Source organism: Panicum virgatum, chromosome 5N, assembly GCF_016808335.1.
Source record: "Panicum virgatum strain AP13 chromosome 5N, P.virgatum_v5, whole genome shotgun sequence".
Classification (NCBI taxonomy): Eukaryota; Viridiplantae; Streptophyta; class Magnoliopsida; order Poales; family Poaceae; genus Panicum; species Panicum virgatum.
The window spans coordinates 64,246,115-64,264,559 of NC_053149.1; the positions used below are offsets into that span (position 1 = coordinate 64,246,115).

The window sequence follows — 18,445 nt, forward strand, 5'->3', positions numbered from 1 at the left end:
CAGCCTCTTCCCCCCAGCCTAAAGCTAGAGGCTAGAGCCCGTCTCCACCGTCGAATTCGCGGCGGAGACGCTGGGAGATGATTCGTCGAGGGAGATCTTCGGCGGGGTCGAACCGGACGCCGGCGGGCGGATGGGAACGTAGCGCCCATCGGGGGCCCCCTCGACCGCCCTCGCGCCTCGCGGCCGTCCATTGCGGGATATTTCCGGTCGGACAGGACGCGGTGGCGCTCGCCGGAACGGGACAACCGGAAAATGGCGTCGCGGGCTCGGGAAAACGCTGCTGCCGCGTCGCCATTGGCGGACAGAAAATCTTCAGGAACGCACGCTTGCATGGCTCTACCTGCTCAGCTCTTTCAGTGAGAAATTACTGTATGCTTATCAGGAAAATCAGGGTCTCAGGACAGAAGCACAGATGTTAACACGATGTTTTCGTCCGGCCTCGCGCCTCGTGGGTTCTTTACTTGCTCTTGCCACTGATGACAAAATGTCGCCTGAAAATGAGTATATCCTATTAAAAAAATTTCAGGTTGTTGATCACTGTTAGAATTTGGTTTATTTATGGCCCATTCAAGAGAATTCCAAAGCAACATGTGGCTGGTTGGTATTGTCCCATACTACTAGTGCAAGCAAGTAGACAATCATTTAAATATTGGAGCATTTTTCTTGTGTTGAATAGAGCAGCCAAGAGATGAGTGTGTAAGACTTTGCTAAACACACACCAACGCACGCGCGCCACGTCTTTTCGCATATTTATCCGCGTGACTCGTGACTTGCGACGTGCGGTTGTAATTCAGCCAATATTTTGCCACTTGTGTCTCTCACATTTGAACCATTGTGCGGTTGTGTGGCTGTAATTCTGCCAATATTTTGCCACTTGTGTCTCTCACATTTGAACCATTGTGCACTGATTAGGTGCTAATCAATATCCGATTAATACCATAATTCCTAGTAAATTGTCATGACCATTCTGAATACATTTCAATGTCTTTTATGGGCGTCATCAAAGAGAAAACAGCTCCTAGAGGGCAGCCGCGCCTATATTAGTGGACTGAAAATATTCAAGAGAAAACGCTTGATTCCCGGCAATTCTTCCAATTCTTGCTGTGCTGTGTCATCGAGCTGCTAGATCTCACCGGCCCTTCCCTTGGCGTGCACTGAGGAGAAAAGGTGAGCGGTATCTCCGAACCCTTGCCGTCATGAAGTCTGCACTAGAGACGGCAATAAGGTTTCTGGGTAACGCAACTGCGCGACCGCTCGAGCCTGTTCGACTACGTTCTGCGCTGTTATAATCTGCACTGCATCGTCTCTTCACGAGGACGGAGCGCTGATCGGTAAGAGTAATCGAATTTAACATGAGTATGTTTCAGCTCGATTTACTGTTCAGTTTTCAATTCTGTTTGAGTTAGCAGTAGTATTGCTATTTATATTTTACCTCAAATTGAAATCTAGTCTCTGTAAATACATATTTCCAACAATCGCCGCCGACGCAGCGCCCCGCCTCCTGCCGTGGCTTATCAGCTGTACTACTGCTGCCGCTCACCGCTCTCCTCAGATGACGCGACCAAAGGATCAAGATCACCCACCGAAAAACCTCCCCCTTTCGTCACTCGATCAGCGCGAACTCCATTCAGCTGTTGCGATCCGTGTTTGACGTCTTGATGTCGCCACCATGGATGAGCCACCAAATCTTTTTATTAAAAAAATCCCATGGCAACGCAAATCATGAATTCATGATAGATTTAATATAACACTTTTAAATTGACGAGCACGTTTCGCGATGTGCCAATATAATGAAATAATTCACTTTCCTTCTGGCAACTTTTTGTTTCTGTCGTGCATCCAGTTCGAACCTCTCATATAATGTATTAGCAAATAACACTGTACCGTTAAGATAGAACAGTATAAAGTAGTGCCAGCCACTGGCAGAACCTTTTTACGCCCTATAAATCTAGGGCGTGTTTAGTTCGCGAAACTTTTTGAATTTGACTACTATAGCATTTTCGTTTTTATTTGATAATTAGTGTCTAACCATGATCTAATTAGTCTTAAAAGATTCATCTCATCATTTTCAGCTAAATTGTGCAATTAATTATTTTTTAAAACCACATTTAATATTTTATGCATTTGTCTAAAACTTTGATGTGATGAGGAATTTTGAAAATTTTTGGGAACTAAACAGAGCCCTAGAAAGAGATAAAACAATCAACGAAACAAAACAACACGTGATTCATTCCGTGCCCATCCACTGTGCGCACGTAAGCACTGAACCCCAGAGTCGAGCCCATGCAGCCATGCCACAGCACAGTGCTATGCTCCGTGGGGACGGATCCCATGGCCGTGGCGCTGTCTGATCGCTGACTGCCACCGCGGCTTCCGGCGGACGCGTGTGGGACGGAGGCGAAGGCGAAGGCGAAGGCGGAGGCGGAGGCGGAGGGGGAGCTTCAGCGAAGGGAGAGGAGCCTGGAGGCTTCACATTTGCAGGCTTGTTGCTGCAGCACCACCGCCGCGGGTGACGGCACGTGAACAGAGGTTGACACGTCGACAGTAACATCTCGTCTCGATCTACTCCCTCTGCAATATGTTTTCACCATTTTGAATGTTAACCACATGGGGCGAGTGTATGTAAAGAGATCAATTCAGTAGTAGTAGCCCGGTAAGTACGAGCATCTAGCTCCAAACTAACAATGGCATGATAATCTATGCTCTGGATCATCAAATGATGCCCGATGTAAACAAGAGGTATAGGTCCCTGCATCTGCCATCTGCTCAGCAACTCTCAGTGTCTCGCCTTTTTTTTACGGTATGATATCTGAGAACCTGCTTCTTTAGCTTTAACTCTGCAGTGTTTTCTAGTTTCAAAAGAAAAAAAACTCTGCAGTATTTTTTTAACGAACCTAACTCTGCAGTAATAATTCTTAAGAAAAAACTTTGCACTGTTAAATGTTAGTAAGTTACGAGAAATAACTTACTAACATCTCATCTTCAGCTTGCAATTTGTTTTCACCATCTTGAAGGTTGACCACATGGAACGACTGTATGTAAATAGATCAATTGAGTAGTAGTACCCCGGTAAGTACGTGTATCTATGGCTCCAAACTAAAAATGGCATGATTATATGCTCTGGATCATCAAATTATGCCTGATGTAAACAAGAGGTATAGGTCCTGCATCTGCTGTCTGCTCAGCAACTCTCAGTGTATCGCTTGTTATTTACGGTGTATGATATCTGAAGACCTGCTTCTTCAGCTTTATATCTACAGTAATAATCCTTAAAAAAAACTTTGCACTGAGAAATATAGCTACCAATGTAAAAATGAACCAAAGAATACCAATGGACTGTAGCGAGCAGCTTGCGGCCTGCTGGGGTCCAAGTAAAAAGGAAAGAAAAATCTAGCGTCGTTCGTCTTCATCTGAAGATTATCATGGCAGATACTTGTCATCTATTTTGCTTTTTCGTGTGGCGCTATACCTTCAAAAAAAAATTGAACTTAAATACCTTCAAAAATACAATGGGAAAAAACAATATAGATATTCAGGTGTACTCCATACCCTGCACACACGTTGGTGATGCCAGAAGGGAGCCGCCTGTACAGAACGAGGGGCAGGCGGTGGTCTACAGATTCTGAGCCGGCCGAGCACACACATCCCGGGGCCTCTGTGCCGGCCGAGCACTACGCCTGTAGGAGTAGTGCTGTTCATCTTCTCCAATCATTCTCCGTATTTTCCATCATTTGAGAGATTTCTTTTCATCCTGGTACAGTTTCCATTTGTGGCGACGCGACGGGGGAGAAAAATATCATTCTGGGGTGGTTGGTGGGTGGGTGTCTATAAAGTTTTGTCTAAAGGTGGCGTCGCCATTGCGGGCGGCAGGCACTAGCAGTGGCAATAGCTGTGTGCGTGGGGAGGTTGACCGGGACGCCTTCCGGATCCTGAAATAAGGCCACCGCTCGTTTCCCCTCCCTTCACTCCCTCCCCTTGCATTTTAGCCTCCCGCGGTTCTGGAGCCGCGGGCCATTCCCAACCATCGTTCCGGTGGTGGCCGGTATTGGCCGAGACCCATGGGCATCCAGGTCGCGGCGGTCGTCACGCCGCCGCCGTGCTCTTCCCCCTCGTCCTCCTCCCCGGCGTCGCCTTCGTCCTCCGCCATTGCCGCGTCGCCGCGGCATGCCGTGCCGCGCCCCGGCGCAGGGCCGTCCCTGGGCACGTGCGGCCAGTGCGATGGCACAGGGCCCCCATCTGCTAGGGCCCCCAAATTATGTTTATCTTCTAAGCTTATACTACTAATTTATTTAGGTCTACTTTAATTAATCACAGTCCAGTTTGTAGTTTGTGAGGCCAGCTTGCATCCCTTTTGATTCCAACCATGTTTACCTTGTCTCCGGATCAGTTGTTGCACACTACACTCTCTTGCAGTTGTCTTGCGGTTACAGATTAGGCGTGCACAGTAATCAACAATCAACACTAGGATAGAGATCCAAATTATGACGATGGGCATTAGAGTTCTACATCCACTACAAATTAGCAACACTATGACTAATTGACTATTTATACATTATCCATTGGAGCATGGTTGTATCACTTCATTGGTGCTTGCTGTCAGGGAAAGACGACATTGTTTGCCGATTTCGCATTAACATTAAGCATAAGGGAATTTAGGTTTAGGTCTCCGATCAATTGATTCAGGTTCCTATGCATACATGCACAAATTTAGGTTACTATATGTCATTGAATAAGTATATTGATGAGTACGAAAGTATCAATTAATTTTGTTATATTCATCTTTTGTGTATACTATGACTATATATATGTGCTTCAGACTTCAGTTCATCTTTATTTTCTATACATACAAGCCATATCTTCCACAAATTAGGTTAGAAAATATGATTTTGGCCAAAGGAAAAAAGAAATGATATATAGAAGATCTAACTTAACATATAAAAAATAGATATGGATAATTTTGGAGTACTTGCTATTTTATTTAGCACCCAAATTTAGGGCCTGTTTATACTTTTGCACAGGGCCCCTGGATTTCCCGGGACGCCCCTGCCCGGCGTCAGGTTGGGGAGGAGCCAGTCGTCGCTGGCCGGCTGGAGCGCGGGCCTCGCCCGGCGCCGCGGCGGGCCGCCCGCGATCAGACGCGCCATCAGCGCCAGCGTCGACAGCGTCGGGAGCGACGGCGGGGACGACGAGGAGTTCCTGAGGAGGATCCAGGAGCTCGCGGCGGGCCAGCACCCTGGCGCCGGCGGCTGCGGGTGGCCGGCCAGCGTGGAGCGGAGCGCCAGCAGCGTCGGGCTGCCGCTGTCGCTGCGGATGCTCAAGCGGCGGAAGCAGCAGCAGCAGCAGCTGGAGCAGGGGCGGTGGGACGAGCGCCTCATGGACCGCGCCGGCGAGTCCGCGCGCGCCGCGGTGGGGCGCGCCTTCGCGTCCATGGTGCTCATCATCCGGGAGCTGCAGAGCTTCACGCTGCAGATGCGGGAGGCGCTCTTCTACGAGGACCTGCAGGGCGTCCTGGCGCGCGTCCACGCCGAGATGCACGCCTCCTTCGTCTGGCTCTTCCAGCACATCTTCTCCGGCACCCCGGCTCTCATGGTCTCCCTCATGCTGCTCCTCGCCAACTTCACCGTCTACTCCATGGGCGACAGCGTCGCGGCCGCCGCCACGCTCCGGCCTCCCCAGGCCGCCGTGGCGGCCGTCGAGATGGTGGACACCCAGACCCAGCAGCCGGCGGAGCAATCCCATTCCCAGCAGCGGTTCGACCCCGCCGCGCTCAAGACGTTCTCAGCCACCGGCCGCACCGCCTCGGTGGGCGGGAACGGCGACCGGGGCGGCAAGATGCGGCCGGTCGCCGGCGCCACCGGCGACGGCCAATCGGACGAGTCGTCGCACAGACAAAGCGGAGCGGTGCTGCCTCAGGACGCGTCGCAGCAGGCGACACCGCTCGGCGCGGGCTCGGAGGCGTCCGTGTCCGACTCAATGGCCGTGGAGGACGAGCTTGCCATCTGGAAACGGATATCCGATGAGGCGACCAGGATGCAGGCGAGCGTGAGCGCCGAGGAGCTGATGGACCCAGAAATCCTGGAGCAGCTCGTCGCGCCGGTGGAGGCGCCGGCGCCGGCGCCGGACGCGGAGTACTCGGCGGAGCACGCGGCCACGGCGCGGAGCTACGAGCAGGCCGTTTCCGAGGAGCCCAACAACTCGCTGCTGCTTTCCAACTTCGCTCAGTTCCTGTACCAGGTGCAGGGCGACCACGACCGGTGAGTGGCCGCGCCTGGTTCCGTGCCGCGCGCGATGGGTTTGCGCACGACATGCGTGCGGGTCGCTGACGGGGGTGTGCGCGCGTGCAGGGCGGAGCACTTCTTCAAGCGGTCGGTGCGCGCGGAGCCGGCGGACGCGGAGGCGCTGGGGCGGTACGCGGTGTTCCTGTGGCAGGCGCGCAACGACCTCGCGGCCGCGGAGGAGACGTACCAGGAGGCCATCGCCGCCGACCCCAGCAACGCGCACCACGCGGCGGCCTACGCGCACTTCCTGTGGAACACGGGCGGTGAGGACACATGCTACCCCCTCGACTGATCTGCGCCGCCGCCCAGCGCACAGACCGTCGGTGCCTCCCATAAAAACCCAAACACAAAAAAGAAAGAAAGAAAAAAGAGATCGCTCCCTCCTCCGCCACGCCACTTCACTCCACTCCACTCCGTCGGCAAGTCCACGCTCTTCTCGCGGCATTTGCTTGGGCGGCTACCCAGGCAGCGATGCTACACTCCAAGTGAAGCTGAAGCTGATACACTTCGCGCTACTAGAATCAGAACCGTCCGTTTGCTTAAGCAGCCGTGTTCTCTCAGTCTCTTCCCGTGGTCGCATGTTCTGGGGCAAGTGAAGCAGTGGAGCAGCGGCCGCCGGAAACCCGCGCCTCGCCGCCGCCGCTTGCCGATCTGGAAACCCAGCGGCGAGGCGGTTGCCGGCTGCGCCGGGGGATGGAATCCGTGCCCGTCCACTTGTTGGCGTCGCGTGTCGGGACTCGGGAGACGGCGTGGATGTTTTGGCGCTTTGCACGGTGTCGTCGAGATTCGCGAGGCGCCGCTCCGTGCCTCCGTTCAGTGGGGGAAGGTGGAGTCAAGTATATACACCAGCAGCAAATTTTGCTTCTTGTAACTGTGCAGATGAATAAACTGTATAAGAAGCTCCCCAATTTTGTTTGTTTTCACCCGGTGAGGCACCACCAAACCAACAAGTATATGGTTTCTTTTCCTCTGGCCTCTGGAGTGCTCTTGAATTGGAACTCGGGCTCGCATCTGGAAGTGAACCTGTGCGGGGGGGGGGGGGGGGGGGGGGGGGGGGGGGTGTTAGGGCCACGCGCGTTACTTGGAGTGGAGTCATAGCATAAAGTGATTTTGGTGAGCGCTTCCGTTTTATTGGCCCAGAGCGTGCCGAATCGAATTTGGGCTGTATGTATCTGGTTGCGGGAAGCAACTTAGGCCCTGTTTAGATCTTTACAGGTTTGTGCAAAAAAGCCGTAAACGCATTAAAGTGAAACAGAATCTTGCTAATTTGAAGTACTAAATGAAGTCTATTTACAAAACTTTTTGCATGGATGGGTTGTAAATCGCGAGACGATTCTAATGAGCCTACTTAATCCATGATTTGCAACAGTGATGCTACAGTAACCATCCGCTAATTATTGATTAAACATGGATTAATTAGCATCATTAGATTCGTCTCGCGATTTACAACCCATCTATGCAAAAAGTTTTGCAAATAGACTTCATTTAGTACTTCAAATGCCCTCTTTACATCTTTACACAATTTTGCAAAATGAACTAAACACCCCTTAGATTGTGTACATAATCTTCTTATTAATTCTTGCGGACGCACCCCTAAAAAAAACTTGCTGACGCAAAAGCAACCAGAGAGGCTGATTCTAATTTTCATAATTCAACATTCGTTCTTCATTGTACCTGTATAATCCTGAAAATTCTTGCAACAAAATGATTGGATACATTTTTAGCCATCATATATCATTAAAATTAAAAGTGCTGAATTGAAAAATATTGTGCAGTTCTTTCTCTATCTGTTTTACTCATGTTATCAAATATGTTAGATCTTACATATCGCTTTTATCTAGATTTAATTTATTCACCAATTATCAATAAATAGTTATTTCTTGTTAGACTAATCTGTTTATTCTAGCTTTCTCCCTCCGTTCCAAATTATAAGTCGTTTGACTTTTTTATCTCAAGTTTGACTACTCATCTTATTCAAAAATTTATTCAAATTATCACTTCTTTTTGTTGTGACTTTCTTTATCAATTTTTATAAGAATGACTTAAATTTGACTATATTTGCGCAAATTTTCTAAATAAGACGAGTGATCAAACTTGGGGTAAAAAAATCAAACACCCTGCAATTTGAAACAAAGGAGTATTTTAGCTTTTATCACAATTATTCAATTTGGATTTATCACATCTATAGGCTTCTAGCGTGATTTCATCATCATAGCCGATTGGGTCTAGATCTAGGTGTTATTTCCAGACATTGTTAAGTAATTAGCATTGTCTGAGTTGGTTGTTCCTTAGCCGATTGCTTCGTCTACTCATATCGGCTCCCTAGCCAATATCTCTGGGGGAAGATTTGGCTCGCCAGCTGGTACCTTCCAGTATTTAATGTTTCCTTCCCTTGTCAATTGCATGTCAAATTAACTAGAACATCAAGCACCTACACAACATCAAGCGGATTCTATACTACGGAGTGAAGCAGATCTCCTAGATTCTAGTGTGTGGTTGCGCAGAGATCCGTTTGACTAATTTTTGCGTAACAAAATTGACAATTAAGATTTGTTTAAGTGGCAAAATAAAAACTTCATTAAATAATTAGATGAACGAAACTAAAACAAAAACTAGAAAATGTAGCTAAGGAACAAATAAAAAAGGTTGGCAAGGATCAATTAAATGATTATTTGATCCAGCAAATATTGAAGCTTAAATGCTTTGTTCCATATGAACAGATGCATACATGTTGCCAGGAACAATTAATTGATTAAAGTTGGAAGGGAACAAATTAGTTGGAACAAAGTATATTAGGAACATAAATAAATCATTTGTTGTGAAGGAACAAAAATCAAATAATGTAGCAAAAAGGAACGCTTAAATATATTAGTTTTTGAAAACTTAAATGATTTGTTCCATATGAACAAATGCATACATTTAAGGAAAATAAAGTTGGAAGGGAACAAATTAGTTGGAACAAAATACATCATGGACATAAACAAAAATCATTTGTTGCCAACGTAATAAAAATAGAAAAAAATGTAGCAAAGGAACACTTAAATGATTTGTTCCAAGGGAACAAATTGTTTGGAACAAAACATATCTCGAACATAAACAAAAAACATTTGTTCCAAAGGAACAAAAGCTAAAAAAACTTAAATGATATGTTCCCTATGAACAAATGCATATATGTTGCCAGGGAACATTTGAGGAAATAAAGTTGGGAGGGAATACATGAGTTGGAACAAAATATATTGGGAACATAAACAAAAATCATTTGTTGCGAATGAACAAAAATAAAAAAATGTATCAAAGGAACACTTAAATATATTGGTTTTTGGAAACTTAAATGATTTGTTCCAAGGAACGATTAATGGAGTAATGTAGCAAGGGAATAAATTGTTTGGAATAAAATATATCGGAATATAAATACAAATCATTTATTCCGAAGGAACAAAAGAAAAAAAATGGTACAAAAGGAACACTTAAATGATTTGTTCCAGAACAAATGCATATATGTTCTCAGGGGACGATTAAGGAAATAATGTTCCAAGGGAGGAAATTAGTTGGAACAAATGGAACAGTTAAAATAGATCAGTTTTTGAAAACTTAAATGATTTATTACATAGGAAACAAGTGCAAAAATATGTTGCCATGGGACAGTACGATATGATCAACTCAGGCTGCAGTTGCATATGAATATGAACAGGTCCGTCGTTTTGACTAATGAAGTACAATAGTGAGAGCATATACTAATACACATATACAAAACAGTAAAGAAAAAAAAGCAAGAGAATAGTGAGAGCATGAAAACAATCAAAAGTCAACTGTAAGTAGATTAATATTGCTATTGCTAATGAATACTATTAGATTAAACTTTGCTACACAGTTCTGTACCCGGAACCAAATCCAAAAAACGATGCAAACACCTGAACGAATAGACTAATAGGATGAAGTAAAATCAAAAAGGGGATAGGGGGAACGAGATCCAGCATGATGGAATCGCCCAGGAGGAATCATTTGAAAAAAATGAAACCCTAAACGACGGAGAGAAGAATTGAAACCTTCAAACGAGGAAGCACAAACATGAGAAACTGTTTGGTCGGAGAGGAGAAGCTTTCGAAACGCGGCGAATCCTCCTCGCCGGCGAAGCCTCCTCGCGCGGGGGAGCCTGGGAGAAGCTACGAAGAAGAACTCGAAGAACGCGGCCACCGACGAAACGAACCCCTCCGCAAGAGAGCTGAAGAAAACTTTTGGGCCGAAACTTTGGGCCGCAAAAAAACGAGGAATCGAGCAGGCCGAGCTACGGCTGCGTGTTTCTGCGACAGCTTGTATGGCAGTAACGGGCGTGACTCTTAATATGGGGGGTTTCGTTTCAGCAAAGGCATGGGAACGGGGTTGGTTGCGGCAGTTGACAGTCTGTGGCCTCCTTTTCCGTCGCCTGCACATGCAGATCTGGATTGGTGATCTGCACACATGCTTTTTGTAAGACCACGGTCAGTGAATCCGTACCCCTCGTAGACTTCGGAGCAAAATCGAAAATTTCAAGAACTAGCACGGTGGTATATTTTTGAGCTTACAATTACAAGTATCAATGGGACTCGTCTGCTTTCAATTCAAACAATAAAAAAAACTAAATTTACAGTATTGATAACGAATAGCTGGCTGTGAGATCTGTCTGAAGAAATTCAGCAATTTTTTTTGGCCTAGAATGTGCTATGCTCGTAATTCCATAAGGCGAAGAAATTCAACACACAATTAAGAAGCCAAATCAAAACCCACAAAGTCTTCACTTGATCTGGTCCTCGAAAATACTATCAAACCTGGAAAGCATGGAACCCTCAAATCCAGACCTGAATAACTGCAAACTTCATAATTGACCTTTTGTTAGCATGCCAAGGTAGGCGCAGCTTTGTACTCGAGAAAAACGAAACATCTAAACCACATTGCACATTGATTTTTGCAAAAAAAATCACACATTTAACAAAAATGGTGGTGGGTGGGGGGGGGGGGGTCGTCTTGGAGAATTTGCATATCCTGTAGGATTTTGTGTTAACTAGCTAATTAGAATTAATGTAAGAATAAGGTTAATAATTATAATTATCTTTTGTATGCCCTTTTCATCTATTAAATATTTTAACACAAACTCTAAAATATATATTTTCATTATTTAGTTACAATAAATTTCATTTTATGCACCTCCATATGTATTCAATATATGTTTAGTTGAACTATTTGTTTGTGAACTGGTATTCTTATCTCTTCCATCATACATGAATATAAGGTGACATATATCGTGGGTAGTATTTTTATATAAATAGTAATATAAATAATATATTAATAATGATAGAAATATAATTTTAGAATTTTATATTGGTGCACTTTAATATATTATTATAATTATATAATTTAGATTCATGAGTAATTTAACTTGTAATAATAATGACATAATTGGAATAATTTATATGCAAATTTATGGGGTATTTGTATTATTTTTATAATGGTACAGGTGGGTAATTTACACAAAGATTAGGGGATTACTTTAAATTTTTTTACAATGGTAGAGGTGGGTAATTTAGATATATCTTTAGGGGGTTATTTTAGTCTATTTTTATAATGGCAGAGGTGTGTAATTTATTAGGAAAGATAACAGATCTGATGGTTATTATAATTAGAGTTGTTGGATTGATGGCTGGATGTTTTTGATTTTTGTGAGAATTTATAAGATTTTTCTATTTTTTTAGAGTGTCCACCTAGGATCCTAGGTTGTTTCACGTGAAGACTCCAAAGGAGTCTCCAATTATTAATAGTAAGATGTGTGAAGTACATCTGTGATCGCTGAACTGCCCACTGATGAAACATTCATGTTTTTCTTCAAAAAGAAACATTCATATTCCTTAGCAGCTAAGGCTGCGAAATAATGCTGTGCTAACTAATAATTTTCAACATTTGAAACAGAAAGGGGCAAAGAATATATACCACCACATAATAATAAACGTATAAACAAAAGAGTAAAACATCATCATCTAGCCATATCACTCTGGTTTTATCATTTCGTATAAAGTTGTTTTTGTAAGGACGAGAGGAAAAGAAAAACCAGCTAGAAAAGAGCCTGATTCCTTTTCTTTTTCTTCATGCACTACTAGAAAACGAGCATTCGGTCCAGGCATCAGTACCTACTTTTAGCTTGGACCAATAGCTCAAGGTGACTAAAAAAACTTTTGGTACCGGGTTATAGCACAACCCGGTACCAATGATAAAGAATTAGCACCGAACGACGCCACTACCCAAGACCAATGAAAATAGTTCAGGGTGACAGTACGCACCGGTACCAAAAGCATGAGCATTGGCACCGGTTAAAACAAGCACCCGGTACCAAAAAATGATGCCGGCCTCTCTCTCTATATATTTTAAGTCCATGGACATCAGCTCATCTCTTGACCCTCTCGTTCTCCTACCTTATCATCTGTGGAGCTGTGGAAAGCGCCGGCCGCCGCCGTGGGGCGCGCGGGCCTGCCACCGCCACCGCTGCCGCTGCCGTGGGGCGCGAGGGCCGCACCGCTGCAGTACCCGGCCGCCGCCGCCACCGCCGTGGGGGGCGCGGGCCGCTCGCCGCCGCCGCCGTTGGGCGCGCGAACTGGCCGCCGCCACCACCGTGGGGCGCGAGGGCCGCCACCGTTGCGGGTCTGCGGGAGCTGTCCAGGAGCCGGCCGTGGGGCACAAGCACGTGGGCAGTGGGCAGCCGGACGCCGCCGCGGGAGCCGGCCGTGGGGTGCAGGCGCACGAGCAGCTGGCCGCCGCCGCTGCCGCCGTGGGTGATTTTTTTTGTTTTTTTCCTTACTTTTCTGAAATAGAGATGTATGTGGGATTGTATGGATTGCATTCTATCTTGTAAACAATTACTTGAATAATTTGTGAGATCTATGAGTATTGGTATCGGTGGATTCAATATTTTGTGTTTGATTCATTGGAATGAATCGTTGGCTCCGCCATTAGAGCATGCCAGAAAAACGAGAGAGGATGGGGGAATAGGAGAGGATGGGGAACGGGGAACAGGCCGGATGGGGGAACAGGGAACAGGCGTAGCGGCTCTTGATACCGGTTGGTATTTCAACCGGTACTAAAGGAGGTTATAGGCACCCGGTGATTTATCCGGTGACAAAGGCAGACTCTATTGGTCTCACTTTGCTAGCACCGGTTGGAAAACCGGGACTGAAGTCCATTTTCAACCGGTGCTGATAGCTCTTTTTCTAGTAGTGATGTTGCTCTTTTCTAAAAATAATAATATAGGGCAAGCAGACTGACTTGGAAAATCCGTTGATTTCAGATCTGCAGTCACACCGTGTTGTTTTGTTCCTTCAGCAAGTAACCAGTAAGACCGCATCAAACTGGTTTTGAAACCGCGGATGCAATTGCAGAAGTAGCAGAACTGTAAAACTAGCTTGCACTCTCACTAGAACGTACCCAGTGGCAATTCTAAGCACCGTTTTTTTAAATAAAAAGAGCAATTCTGAGCAATAATTGCTTCTCGCTTGTGCTGCATCAATGCAATTATGCATATGATGCAGCACTGTCGTACGAACGAACTTAAATTTGCGAAGTTGTTGAGTACGAACACTCATCAGTCATCAATAGCCACGGCTTGATCATAATCACTGAATCACTTGTGGACAATACAGCAGTCAGTTCCTCTCCTGTTCTACAGTTTTCTAAGCTAAGATCATTCATTGTTCAGACCGATACCAGCAAGAAGTAACCGCAGAATTTCACAGGAACTGTTTCATGGATGGTATCACGATCGCAAGGAGCAGCTTTTCGACTGCCACGAGGATCGACGAGGTAGGACGCCATCGCAATCTGCAACCGACCTGATCCCATCGCTGCCTGACGAGCCGGTATGCTTTCCCGTCTGTCCCCGGCAGTGTCGTTCAAAGATCAGAGCACAACCGAAACTTCAGTGGTAACGTCCTTCTCTCCGACAGATACTACTCAATGTCAGTGGTGTTCTTCAGATAGGTGATTTGTAGGCTTGTCAAGCGCCATGCTGGACGCACACCAACCGACTAATCCGCCAAAGATGAGCGGCCAAGGGCGGAAGGGCCGTGCCCAGTTCGACTGAGAACTACAAGAGTACAAGTCCTCGAGCCAAACTCATGTCACTTCATCAAAAACAGTGCTGACGATTGATACGATTCCGATCATGTGTGTGATGGATGGGCCGGTGCCAGTCAGTCGCTGTGCACCCCGTTGCAGGTTACGGGGCATGATCGAGCTTGCATTGCGCCACATGCCTGGGCCACCTGTAATGTGTAAGGTTATGCCTGAACTTATTCTGAGCCTACTGTTCCTGACAAGCTGTGATGTGAGCCTGTCCGCGCTACTTGATGTGGTGTGTCCCCTAACCGAACTAGGATCCAGGGTTTCCAGTCATGTCCAAGAGGAAGGATCCACCGTGAAGCAGGGTTCAGAACTTCGGATAGATTGAAACATGGTGCGTGCTTCAAACGGACAACAGCAATGGCCGGAGGGGAGATACAGTTTGTTCTCCATAGTTGCAGGCTTAAACTTTTGGAGACTGATGGATGTAGCCTGTATCCTAATTGCTTCGCGTTTCTTCTTACTTTTTCCAAAGACACCTGCCATCATATCTGTTGATGCATAATCATCGTTCCGCGCTGCCGTACTAACACACTGCCCTCCTATGATACTGCAAGTATGATTACTGTTCTTGGTAATGGAATGATATGCTATTTTTTCCTCTTTGTGATGTGCAGCTTCTATTTTTTTTTACTAATTTGGAAGCCTATTAGCTCATTTTTTATGCAAAGTAACTCCTATACATGTTATATACTGAAATTGGGAGGATTTGGAGCCTCCCCATCTTTTCTGGACCATATTGTTTGCTATTGATTCATTTGCCAAGTGGTTGCTTGTATGGATAAGTTGGTATGCGAGGTATATGCGTGTTCTCTGATATGTTGATGATGATATTGATGTCTTAGTGAACTATCTGATGCTAGTATTTTGTTTTTTTTTTGAATCATTGAACAGCTCGTGATTTGATGGTCTCAAGCATAGGTGCTGTTTTTATTCATGCACACAAGGTGTTCAGTGAAATTCTTGTAAGAAGTTAGTTTGCTCATTTAATATTCCGATGCTCCATTGTTATCACACTCTTCTATAACAACTAGCTGATAGTCTACTCCGCTGAAATATCAGATATTTAAGTTGCCATGGGCATGCATTGGTTTGGAATGGGCCTGGTCTAGCTTCTTGACTTCTTCAGGCTACCAAGTTCGCTCTGCCATGTCTACATTCAACGAATATCCTGAGAGTATGTAGCATCAATCATGTAATGAGGAACGGCATGTCCCTTACCCCCTTGGCATTGTTGAGTCAAGCTTATCAGAATGTAGAAGTTGATGTTGAATCATGTGCTGCCGATGTGTCAGCTGCCACTGCTAATAGAGGAGCTGGTCATTTCCTTTCCAGTTGAGTGGCACCCATTCTTGAGAACAGGATGCTCAGTTCAAGGCAAACGAATGTTTAACTGTGACTGTTGCTAAGAAACACGCTTAGCTGGACTTGTTTCTGCAGGAGAACCGTAAGTAGTCAAACGTCAATGCTGCGCTTTTTCGTGCAGAAAAAAAGAAGAAGATCCACACAGATTTGAAGCAGAACAAACTGAATTGCGGATCCGATGCTTTAAATGGGCCCGACCAATTTAGGCCGTATATATACCTGATAAAGCCTAATAAAAGTCAGGTGGGCTGGGCCGTCGAGGCCTGGATCGGCATGATGAGGCTTCCAATTCTACGAATGACGTCAGAAGCCCTAGTAGGTGGGCCAAATTAAGCAGGACACTATCCCAAAAGAATTCAGAGCAATAAAAATATTCCAAAACAAGAAAAAATGTGCTAAAAATTGAAGATAGTCCCTGAGCAACTATCAGGGAAAAAGTATTAGTATGAAACAAAAAAGGACGCGGCTAATTTATGGCCGACCGTAAATTGAACTGGTAGTAGAGCCGGCTCGTCGTGTGTGCATGTACGTGCGGGGCAAGAAGAAAATAAAAAAACACATGCATGCACATAATTTCAAAATAAAAAGGCCATAGTTTCAAAACCAAGCATCGGAATCAAAATCCGATTGCACAGGTGTGTTTGTTTCAATAAAAACTCCAAAATAAGATCTCACACTACTATGTTTTAATGATATAATTTTTTCGAGAGAGAAATACTTTTTCGCGTATTCTAATTTTCTTACGATATTTGCAAAAGTTGCTTATGGGTTTACATAATGTTGCTTTTGCATGCCCGAGTTCAATTAAATAGATATTGGTGTTCGGATTATCTTATGTTTAGTGTTCATAGTGGATAAAGGTAAACAATTTTGTTAGGTAGGTAAATGTTGATTGTATAATCAATAATGGGCAATTTTAGTAGATCGGTTGAGCATTTTAACTAATTTATTTTGGTATTTTTTCATTGTACATAAAGCAATTTATGGATTTTGAAAAGTATTGTCGAAATATATTCAAGTGGGGTCTTACTATGAAGATCTCCTCAAAAGAGAAACAATTGTGCAGTCGGAATTTAAATTTGATGAATCATTTAAGAACTACAACTTTTTTAGTTTCAAATCATTTAAGAACTACAACTTTTTTAGTTTCAAAATTGCTTGCATGTGTCACTGTACCGCGATGGTGGAGGATGAATTTAGTATGCCGTACAATAACGCAAACGTGCAGCCGGTCATAATAAAGTCATTACCAACAAAAAATATTCTGGAAACGAGCCACGCCTCCACATGGGCGAGACATAATAAATGAACCGAGAAAAATAATCATTTGCTATTTATTTCTTGATTTTCTTAAGTACTCTAGAGTTTGGAAGTATTCTTCCTCGTTTGAAAAGGTTTTTGAAACTACTAGAATTAGACCTGTTTAGATCTAAGTACTAATAGCTGAAAGTACCAAACTTTAGCACTAGTATATTCGAATAGGAGCTCTAATAGAATAGACTAAAGTTTAGCCAAAACTTAAAAACTTCTGCAAAAGTATAAGTGTTAATAGGTGCTAAAATTTAGCACCCACTTTAGCCCTCCAAACATATCCTTATTTTTAAATTTGAAAATATTTTCTGAAAAATTAGAAAATAGGGGAAAATAAAGTCACATACCTGCACCGCATGCCTATATGACCACATCCTCCGCATACCGTATCTTTCCAAATCTGAAAATACTACATCTAGATCTAAAATCTCATAGCCAAGTTTGCAAATCCAGCGAGCAGCTCCGCAAGCCATACATCTTCCCTGGCTAAGGGTGTGTTTAGTTGGTGAAAAGTTTTGGATTCGGCTACTATAGTATTTTCGTTTGTATTTGGTAATTAGTGTCCAATTATAGATTAATTAGGCTCAAAAAATTCATCACATCATTTACAATTAATTGTGTAATTAGTTATTTTTTTAACTACATTTAATACTCTATGCATGTGTCCAAAAATTTGAAGAGACGGATAATCTTGAAATTTTTTGGGAAAACATGGCCTAAACCTATGATGTTCGCATCGTCGTCGGCTTCAATTCACCGCCTGGCGCCGGTCGGGAAGGATGACCGGCGAGGAATTCGCCGGATGTTTCTGGGACTACGTGCTGACTGCTGACCCTTCAAAGACAGAAAACGGAAAGGTCTCCAGCATCGGACAAGGTTAGGTGTCCCGTGTGGTTTTCTCCCTTGGCAATCTCGAAGGCGTACGTCGCTGCTAGCTCGATGCTTCCGGCTCACGGCGGCACAGCATGCCAACGTGCGTTCTCACCAGAAAGTTTTGGAGCCTAGCTAGCAATACGGTGCTACTCTTTGCTGTATGATTTAGCGTCCAGACAAAATTTTTGGTGCATCAGATTCACTAAGATGACCGTTACAGCCGGTGGTCTTATTGTAGAAGTGTATGTACATGTGTATGTGCCTAGCTCAGAGCTGCAGGCTGCACGGTTAATTATATATATATATATATATATATATATATATATATATATATATATATAAATATATATATATATATAAGTATCTGCCTGCCCGTCCATATCCACGGACAAGAACAACATATATCGCACAGCAATACACAGGTCCTAATTAATTCTCAGCTCATCAGTCACCACGTCGCCGAGTTAAAACGCTTAATT

General features: G+C 44.6%; 1 protein-coding gene across 1 annotated transcript; it reads left to right on the top strand.

Moving 5' to 3' along the window:
• The first annotated feature begins 3,560 nt into the window (after positions 1 to 3,560).
• On the top strand, positions 3,561 to 7,245 carry LOC120673664. The gene is made up of 3 exons (XM_039954616.1): positions 3,561 to 4,178; positions 5,047 to 6,254; positions 6,345 to 7,245. Exons 1-3 carry the CDS (start codon positions 4,059 to 4,061, stop codon positions 6,568 to 6,570), a joined length of 1,554 nt encoding a protein of 517 aa, XP_039810550.1. The 5' UTR covers positions 3,561 to 4,058; the 3' UTR covers positions 6,571 to 7,245.
• Positions 7,246 to 18,445: the final 11,200 nt, after the last annotated feature.

Bases quoted from the DNA above. Each gene is read 5' to 3' on its own strand.
- LOC120673664 (XM_039954616.1), top strand. From the start codon at position 4,059: ATGGGCATCCAGGTCGCGGCGGTCGTCACGCCGCCGCCGTGCTCTTCC. The intron at 4,179-5,046 runs CCCGGCGCAGGG...GGGACGCCCCTG, and splicing joins CGCGGCATGCCGTGCCGCGC to CCCGGCGTCAGGTTGGGGAG. The intron at 6,255-6,344 runs GTGAGTGGCCGC...GCGCGCGTGCAG, and splicing joins GTGCAGGGCGACCACGACCG to GGCGGAGCACTTCTTCAAGC.